Source organism: Mandrillus leucophaeus, unplaced genomic scaffold (assembly GCF_000951045.1).
Source record: "Mandrillus leucophaeus isolate KB7577 unplaced genomic scaffold, Mleu.le_1.0 Scaffold208, whole genome shotgun sequence".
Taxonomy (NCBI): Eukaryota; Metazoa; Chordata; class Mammalia; order Primates; family Cercopithecidae; genus Mandrillus; species Mandrillus leucophaeus.
Genome location: NW_012102121.1, coordinates 1,314,865 through 1,324,516, shown reverse-complemented (window position 1 = coordinate 1,324,516; position 9,652 = coordinate 1,314,865). Strand labels below are relative to the sequence as shown.

The 9,652-nt window shown below is 52.5% G+C and overlaps 1 protein-coding gene across 2 annotated transcripts in view; it reads left to right on the top strand.

The window, feature by feature from the left end:
* Positions 1–6,787, top strand: part of AQP7 (aquaporin 7) — a 15,249-nt gene extending 8,462 nt beyond the window's left edge. For both annotated transcript variants that reach the window (XM_011980021.1, XM_011980020.1), the window contains 5 exons: positions 4,643–4,766; positions 5,197–5,334; positions 5,542–5,660; positions 5,871–6,088; positions 6,447–6,787. In XM_011980021.1, the coding sequence (XP_011835411.1) occupies positions 4,643–4,766; positions 5,197–5,334; positions 5,542–5,660; positions 5,871–6,088; positions 6,447–6,732 (885 nt within the window). In that variant the 3' untranslated portion in view covers positions 6,733–6,787. The remainder of the gene's footprint in view (positions 1–4,642; positions 4,767–5,196; positions 5,335–5,541; positions 5,661–5,870; positions 6,089–6,446) is intronic.
* The last annotated feature ends 2,865 nt before the right edge of the window (positions 6,788–9,652 follow it).

The window sequence follows — 9,652 nt, the reverse complement described above, 5'->3', positions numbered from 1 at the left end:
CCCAGCTACTTGGGAGGCTGAGGCAGGAGAATGGCATGAACCCGGGAGGCGGAGCTTGCAGTGAGCTGAGATCCAGCCACTGCACTCCAGCCTGGGCGACAGAGCGAGACTCTGTCTCATAAAAAAGAAAAAAAAGAAAGAGAGATATTGAAGAGAAACTTGATGATCAGGCTCTGAGAATGAATCCAGAGGGCACTGGGCGATGTTGAAGGCTGGCAAGCAGGGGAGTGACATGATCAGATTTGGATTTTAAGGGTAATTTTGGGTGCAGTGTGGAGCAAAAGCAGGACAGGCATGGCTGGCAAGAGGGAACCACTTAAGAGGCTGTTTCTGATCTGGGACAGAGAGAGGGTGATGACTGGTCTGGGGTTGGAGAAGAAAGCACGTGTTTGAGAGGGCTGTGGAAGATGGAACTGGGGAGACTCTGCCAGCAGAAGATGTGGGCAAAGCGCTGATGAGCTGTTCTGGGGCATGGGGCCCAGCACAGGGTGAGAGGCGAGATGCCCATGGGGAAATCCAGGAGATAGTTAAACACAGGCAAGGGGCTGGAGCTCAGGAGAGGCTTGGTCTGGAAGGAAAAAGTTGAAGTTCATCATAACACAGGTGGTGATTGTCGACATTGTCCAGAGAGAGTGTACAGAAAGAGAAAAGGATGGTTTGAGGACAGAGCCCTGAGGAATGAAGAGGTGCACGCAAAGGAGCCTGAGAAGGAATGGTCAGAGAGGTGGGAGGAGACCCAGAGCAGACTGCATGATAGAGGGGGGCAGTGGTTCCACCAGGAAGAAGCTGTCAGCAGATGGGCCACGCAAGGTGAGCACTGGCAAGAGGCCTTAGGGTTTGGCAACGTGGAGGCTGCTGGTAACCTTGACAAGGGCTCTTCTTTAGTGTGTGACTGGGACAGAATCCAGACTGCAGGCGGGATGTGAGGTTGCTCCCTCTCCACCTGCTTCAGCCCTGCCACTTACCACAGCGAGCCTCTGCCCTTAACACGATTGTAGCCATGTTTACTGCATCTTATGCAGGGTCCAGGTCTAGAAAAAGAAGGGGCAGCCTCTGGGAAGGGAAGCCAAGGCAGCCAGGTGCATGCTAGAGGAAGGTGGGGTGAGAGAGAATGTTTGTGTGTGTGGTAGCGCCCATGGATCTCAAGGGAGAGAGGAAATCAGAACACCAGGGTTCTTAGCCTGACCCTGCCAGTGAGTCACCGGTTGGCCTTGGGCAGGTCTCTCCCTGGCTTAAAGCCTGACTTCTCACTTATATTGTGTAGAATTAGGACTTCACGGGCTTTGGAGCTGTGTTTGAATCCTAGCTCTGTTATCTTCTAGCTGTGTGACCATCCACAAGTATCTTAACTGTTCACAAATTTACCTTTCTTGTTTTTGAGACAGGGTCTCACTCTGTCTCCTAGGATGGAGTGCAGTGGCACAATCTCGGCTCACTGCAGCCTCCACCTCCCATACTCACGTGACTCTCTTGCCTCAGCCTCCTGAGTAGCTGGGACTACAGGCTCGTACCACTGTGCTCAGCTAATTTTTCTATTTTTAGTAGAGATGGGGTTTCAGCCTGGGTTGGCCAGGCTGGTCTCGAACTCCTAAATTCAGGTGATCTGCCTGCCTCGGCCTCCCACAGTGCTGGCATTGCTGGCGTGAGTCACCTCGCCCGGCCCACAGCTTTAGCTTCCTTATTGGTTAACAGGAACACTAACACCAAGCTGGAGGACTTGTGTGAAGAATGCCAAGTCTCAGCACCCAGTACACATGTGGTACCCATGTATTGGTTTCTTGTTATTAGGACAGGTGCTCTCAGCTGCTCTCTCCTCTCTGCCTCTGGCCCTCCCCTGCTCCTCTCTTACCTCCCCACCTGCTTTGGCTCCTGAGCTGTGAGGACAGCAGCTAGATCCTGTCCCTCCTTAATCCAGGGCAAAGTAATTCACTTATCACAAGACATTCCAGTCCCATGAGGGCTGTTAACCCTTGGAACCTCGGAGGCAGGAGGGTGCGTCCTCTGAGAGCTGTTAGGGAAATAGGCACTGCCCACATGCTTGATACCTGCCCACATCTCTGTTTCTCTTCCTTTTATTGAGATTTTCATTGAGCACCTAACGCATCCCGGGCTCTGTGATGGGAAGCACCTTACGTGAAGCATCTTCCCAAATCCTCACAATAGCCCTGTGAAGTAGGTACTATTATTATCCCAGTTTCACAGATGGGAAAACTGAGTCTCCTTGAGACTAAGCCTCTTGCCCAAGGTCACACTTTAAGTCAAGATTAAATCCAGTGCAGTCTAATATCACAGTCTTTTTTTTTTTTTTTTTGAGATACAGTCTTGCTGTGTCCTAGTGGTGCGATCTCGGCTCACTGCAACCTCCACCTCCCAGGTTCAAGCGATTCTTGTGCCTCAGCCTCCGGAGTAGCTGGAATTACAGGTGCATGCCACCATGCCCAGCCGATTTTTGTATTTTTAGGAGGGACGAGGTTTCACCATGTTGTCAAGGCTGGTCTTGAACTCCTGACCTCAAGTGATCCTCCCGCCTCGGCCACCCAAAGTGCTGAGATTACAGGCATGAGTCACCGTGCCTGGCCTAATATCACAGTCTTGACCCTTAACCTCTATGCTCTGTCCCTTAGCTTAAATATGGCCAGCTTTTAAAGACTCTGGCTTGTCGATGCTCCCCCAGCCAGGGTAAGGTCCTCATTTTCAGGTAGTTCAAGACGCCTCTCTCGGCCTCAGTTTCCCCATCTATAGAGTGGGAGAAAAATTCTTGCTGTGCAGATTTGCTGTGAGAATTGAAGACAGTAGCGCTTTAAAAGAACTTTGTGAGGTGTAAGCCTATGTCGGACATTGTGTTGTTGTTATTTTTAGTTGCCAGGCTGTGCCAAGAAGTGAGGGCTTTTTTTTTTTTTTTAAATATATATATAGGAATTTCAGTGAGTCACCAGGGTGAAGGTTTTGCCAAAAAGCTAGTGTGACCTTGGCCCCATTTACTGCAGCCGGGACGAGGGAAGCGGACTGATCCATGTTGCAGCTTCCAGGGGTGTTGCCCTTGGAGCTGGCCTCCTGGCTGTCGGGGAGACTTGGATGGGCTGGGCCACATTCACTGATCAGGGAGAGGAGGGGCTGGAGCCATCCGGGCCCCGGAAAACCAGCCGTACACGTGAGCCATGGGGCAAGGGTTGTAGATCACATGCTACAGGGGCCAAGAGAGTGGCAACTCAGGGCGGTGGGGACTTTGGCTGGCTGCTGAGTGCCAATCTGTGCGAGGCTGTAGCTGCTGCCACTCCAGCTGACTGTTGCCATGGAGGGTGGAATGCAGGCCAGTGTTGCCTGAGCTGCTCATTTTTCAAGAGAGACGGAAACTTCTATTCTTCAAAACCAAGTTATCTAAACAAAACCTGTGTGCTGGATGAATTAGGGCATGACTTGCCAGTTGGCAACCCTGACACAGGGAATCATGTGGGGTTCATTCGCTCACCCATTTTTTTTTTTTTTTGAGACCGAGTCTCACCCTGTTGCCCAGGCTGGAGTGTAGTGGCGCCATCTCGGCTCACTGCTCTGCCTCTTGGGTTCAAGCGATTCTCCTGCCTCAGCCTCCCGAGTAGCTGGGATTACAGGTGTGTGCCACCACGCCTGGCTAATTTTTTGTATCTTTAGTAGAGATGGGGGTTTCACCATGTTGGCCAGGCAGGTCTTGAACTCCTGACCTCATGATCTGCCCGCCTCGGCCTCCCAAAGTGCTGGGATTACACCACACCCGGCCTATGCTCATTCAGTATTTTTAGCACATGGTATTGGAGTGGGGGAAAGGCCATGGGGGCCCCTGTTTTCAGACCCTCCATGCCTGCTCCAGTCCCTCTACCTCCTTATCCCGCCAGCCTATCAACCTGTCCTGGCCTCACTCCCCACTGCACCCACATCTGTTCCTGCCCTCCCCTGCTATACGTTATCTTGGATCTGAAGGCAGCCCAGCTCTGGGTTCCCCCTTTCTGTCCTGGGGCTTCTGAGGGACCCAGTGGGGCCTGCTCAACTGCCTCTCCCCCACCATATCTGGGCTATTTCACATGTTCTCAGACTTCCCCAAATCTGCTCTGTACTCTGACTTTATTTGTTTATTTATTTATTTATTTTATTTTATTTTTTAAAATAAGCAAATGGCTTGACCTGCTGCTTGACAGGTAAAATAATCAACACTTCCTGTGGTGTTCACCTCACCCTCTTGTCCCTCTCACCACCAGACCCATTAAGCACATATGTATCCACATATCACCCCTTGGCTGGGGTGGGGTCCTCTCCTTCCTGGAGGACCCCTCCACTTCTGCACCAATCCAGCTGTCCAGCCTACTCAGGTACTTCACACTGTCACTTCAGGTAGGCCTGGAGCTGAGGTGCTTGGATGTCTGTCGTAAGAGCTTCTGACTGCCGCTCCACCTGGCTCTCAGTGGCTCAGGTCTGAGAGGCCTCAGCAGGGGCAAGGAGAGGAGGCAGTAAGGAGGGAAGGCTCTGGGGGAAGAGGGTGTGGCAGAGGATTTTCGAGGCAACGCCAGGGAGGCCCAGGGCACGGGGGTGAGGAGCTAGAACTGAGCTCCGAGCCCTCCTCTGAGGTTGGGGCTTCTGGGCAGGCAGCCCCCTTAGTGGCCCTCCCTTGTAGGTGTTCGGCCTTGGTTCCGTGGCCCATATGGTTCTAAATAAAAAATATGGGAGCTACCTTGGTGTCAACTTGGGTTTTGGCTTCGGAGTCACCATGGGAGTGCACGTGGCAGGCCACATCTCTGGTGAGTGAGCCCAGCCCCTGCCGGACTGGGCAAGACGAGGTGTCCCCAATAGGCTCTTTCCTGCCTGCCTCAGTCAGCCCCTTCGCCGGCACAACCAGTGCCTGAGCCTGGCCACTGGGCAGGAGGAAGTCTCCTCTGAACCCCGTGCCTATGATGTGTCTGCCCCAGATTCTTCCCGGGTCCCCCTGACCCACCATTTTCACTGGCTGGGTCATCTTAGGCAAGTCATCACCTTCTCTGTTCCTCAGTTTCCTTAACAGTGAAACGAAGACGGTGGCCCCGGCCTCACTGGGTGGTTGTGAGGGCTCAGTGAGAGAGCTCTGTCATGGAGCACGCTCTTATACACACTAGCCATCGTTGTTCTCAATACTGTTTGTCACTGTTGTTTGTTTTGCTCTCCCTCCCTGACACACTTGCCTGCTGCCCACAGGGGCCCACATGAACGCAGCTGTGACCTTCGCTAACTGTGCACTGGGCCGTGTGCCCTGGAGGAAGTTTCCGGTCTATGTGCTGGGGCAGTTCCTGGGCTCCTTCCTGGCAGCTGCCACCATCTACACCCTCTTCTACAGTGAGTGTCCTGCCCAGGTGTCCGCCTCTGGCCTCAGTCGCCTCCTATGACATATGGGCAGACTGGACCTCAGTGTCCTGATTAGTAAAAATAGCTGGGAGAAAAAAGCCCTGGAGCTCCCCCACCCTCTAACCTATAACCTCATTTCTGGGACCCCAGTGGGGCTTAGCTGGGGGCAGGTTCACACGACAGTCTGTGTCTCCGCAGCGGCCATTCTCCACTTTTCGGGTGGACAGCTGATGGTGACCGGTCCCGTCGCTACAGCTGGCATTTTTGCCACCTACCTTCCTGATCACATGACACTGTGGCGGGGCTTCCTGAACGAGGTCAGTGGTCCGGGATGAGTACCCCTTCCCCTGCCCTTCACCCCTGAGGACGGAGCCAGCAGGGAGCCCCTCCGGATAGACAGGACAAGAACTCTGGATGGAGACTGTACCGAGACGTATCTGTGCTGGTGGGCTTGGATCTGGGGCACTGCTGAGGTCCTGTGGCTTGGGGAGCGGCCCAGGTGAGCTGCCACAGCATCTGCTCCTTAGGCGTGGCTGACCGGGATGCTCCAACTGTGTCTCTTCGCCATCACGGACCAGGAGAACAACGCAGCACTGCCAGGAACACAGGCGCTGGTGATAGGCATCCTCGTGGTCATCATTGGGGTGTCCCTCGGTATGAACACAGGATATGCCATCAACCCGTCCCGGGACCTGCCCCCTCGCGTCTTCACCTTCATTGCTGGCTGGGGCAAAGAGGTCTTCAGGTACTGCCCCTGCCCAGGCCCATTCCTTCGAGTTTTTCTGTGGTTCCCTTGTGTGTTGAGGGGTGGCGGGTGATGTGAGGGGCAGCGCAGTAGGGTCCTGCTGAACCCCCAGGTGGCCTGGGGAGCAGGAGTGAGTCCCAACATTTCCCCAGGCCAGTACAGATACAGATCCTGCACCTGCACTGGGTGTCAACCCTGTCCCTGAATAGGGCTGAGGCTGACCGGGTCCCCGGGTTGGGGATGTTTCCTGGGGTAGCCTGGGGATGAATCCTCTGCTCAATCTGTCGTGGGCCGAGGTGGATGAGGGTGCTGTCCTGGGCATCAGCCCCCTAAGCAGGCCTCTGCCTCTTGCCTGCAGTGAAGGGGAGAACTGGTGGTGGGTGCCAGTGGTGGCACCACTTCTGGGTGCCTGTCTAGGTGGCATCATCTACCTGGTCTTCATTGGCTCTACCATCCCACGGGAACCCCTGAAATTGGAGGACTCTGTGGCGTACGAAGACCACGGGATAACCGTATTGCCCAAGATGGGATCTCACGAACCCACGATCTCTCCCCTCACCCCCGTCTCCGTGAGCCCTGCCAACAGATCTTCAGTCCACCCTGCCCCGCCCTTATATGAATCCATGGCCCTAGAACACTTCTAAGTAGAGATTATTTGTGATCCCATCCCTTCCCCAATAAAGCAAGGCTTGTCCCACAGCAGTAGCCCCACTTCCTGGGGGCCTCCTGTGGTCAGGCTTCCCTCCCGGGTTCTTCCAGGAGCTCTAGGGCTATGTCTTAGCCCAAGGTGTAGAGGTGAGGCGCCTTGAGTCTTTCACGCCCTGGGAACTGGGGTGCCCCAGGGGGAGAATGGGGAAGAGCTGACCTGTGCCCTCAGTAGCAACAGGGTGAGATGAAAGAATGACAGAAACAGAATGAGGGATTTTCAGGCACGGGGGAAGGAAGGGCTGTTTTGGGGAAAGGACCGTAACTGGTTGGTGGGGAGCCGGCTTTGGAAATACTTTGAAGGGATCCTGAGATTGGACTCTAGACTCTCCCTGGTTCTTCCTTTCCCCGAGTTCTGGCCAGTTCTTGGATCAGACAAGGCAAGGCCCAAGAATGCAGATCAGAATTTTTTAGCCTTTTTTTTATTAGTGCCTTCCCTAGTAGTCTTCTAGATTTTTTTTCCTTAATCACATGAAATTTTAATATCACAGATATACTATATATCTATTTATGTGCTGTATATGTTCTGTGCTTTATACATAAAAAAGAGTTAAGATTTTTTTTTCACCTCTCCTTTTAAGAATCAGTTTTAATTCCCTTGAGAATGCTTGTTATAGATTGAAGGCTGGTAAGGGGTTGGGCTCCTCTTTCTTCTCCCTGGTGCCAGCGTGCTCCCACATGAAGGAATTGAAAAGGAAGATGCAAAGAGGGAAATCCTTAGAACACATGAAGACACAGGAAGAAGCCTCATAGGGCCCCAAGAGCCCCAGGGAAGCAGCCGCAGAGGTTGGGTGGGGGTGGGGGGCCAGGATCTGCTGACCCTGGGGCCAGGCAGGAGTCACTCTGCTGCCTGGGGCTCAGAAAGCAGCATCACTCATGGTTCCTGTCATTGCTCATGCATTTTGCCTTTCAACAATTATTGTGCACCTACTGTGTGCAGGCCCTGCCTGGACACTGGGGATGTGCAGTGGGTGTGCTGTGCTCTGCCTTTGAGGGTTGCAGTTTAATGGGGAACAGGTAATTATAAGGAAGAAGGTGCGTGCAGAGTGGGAGGCTTGGAGGCTGTGGGGCTCGGGGTGGGGAAACTCACATGCAGCCTCTGGGTCAAGGCCAGGAGGCTTCCCAGGAGGAGACAGAGCAAGGTATGGTGGTGGGGGGTGTCTTTTTTGGGGCTGGGCGCTGCACTTTACAGTTTGAGGGGATGGGCAGAGGAAGCTGGGCTTCGTTCTGGAGGTGGGGGACATGGTGAGGTGAGGTTTAGAAAGCACACCTGAGCCACAGTGTGTAGGATGCTGGAAATGGTGGAGACGGGCCTGCGAAGACTGCCGGGAAGTGATGAGCCAGGAGCAGCAGCCGGGCACCTAATAATGGGTCAGCACTGTGGACGTGGAGACGAGAGATGGGATTGATCAATATCTGAGAAGTACAATGTGCAGGACTTAGGCTCCATTTGGATGGAGTGGGTGAGGGAGAGGGAGGAGTCAGAAAAGGCTTCCAGTTTCCAGCTTGGGCCTGGGGATTGGAGATGTCCCCACTGAGAGTAGGACACAAGTGCGGAAATGGCTTGGAGAGGAAGATGATAAGTTACATCACGGACGTGCTGAGTCTGAGTTGCCTATGGGACTTGGAATTGGGGGTGGCAAAAGGTGTGTGATCTTGAGCAAGATATTCAACCCTTCTGGGCCTTGGTCTTCTCATCTGTAAAATGACGATAAGAATATTACCTCCCATTTGTGTTGCTGTGAAAATTAAATGCGCTACCACATGTAAAATGTTGAGAATCGTTTCTGGCTCAGAGTAAGTGCTCAATAAACACAGTTATGCCTTTTATATGGTCTGGAGCTCAGAAGTAGAAGATGGGGTTCGTGAAGTCACGGGTCTGTGGATGTAGCTAGAGTGTGGATTAATGACAGGAGGATCGGGGGCACTGCACAAGGTAGGTGGTCAAGAGACACTGGACACAACCCAAATGTCCCTCCACAGGGGAACAGATACATACACGGCTGTGCAATTGCACATAATAGAATCCTCTACAATAGTGAAAATTAAGGCACAACAGACACCTGCAACAACACAGAAAAATTCTGGAGGCATAAAAAGTAATAACAGTAGCCGGGCGTGGTGGTTCACGCCTGTAATCCCAGCACTTTGGGCGGCAGAGGTGGGTGGATCACAAGGTCAAGAGATCAAGACCATCCTGGCCAACATGGTGAAACCCTGTCTCTACTAAAAATGCAAAAATTAGCTGGGTGTGGTGGCGGGCACCTGTAGTCCCAGCTACTCGGGCGACTGAGGTGGGAGAATTGCCTGAACCTGGGAGGCGGAGGTTGCAGTGAGCCAAGATTGCATCACTGCACTCCAGCCTGGCGACAGAGCGAGACTCGGCCTCAAAACAAAACAAAAACAAAAACAAAAACAAACAAACAAAAACAGCAGCAGCCTGGTGTAGTTGGGCACCTGTAGTCCCAGCTACTCAAAAAGCTGAGGCAAGAGAGAATCCCTTGAATCCAGAATCCAGGAGGCGGAGGTTGCAGTGAGTGGAGATTGTGCTGCTGTACTCCAGCCTGGGTGACAGAGTGAGATTCCGTCTCAAAAAAACAAAAAAGTAATACAGACTATATACAATGTGACACCAGTCTTGTAGCTGAAAAATAAGCAAAAATACATTCTTCACTATATATATGTAAGAAAGCTATTTTAGAAAAAGAAATAATTCCTACAGGCAGATGGGGAGGAACACCAGAGTAGTGCAAGCTATTAATAATTTTCTAGTTCTGGGGTTGGACATTTGTGGGTTTATTATATGATTGATAGCATATAAATGTGATCCATATTGTCTGTATGTTTTTTATATATATA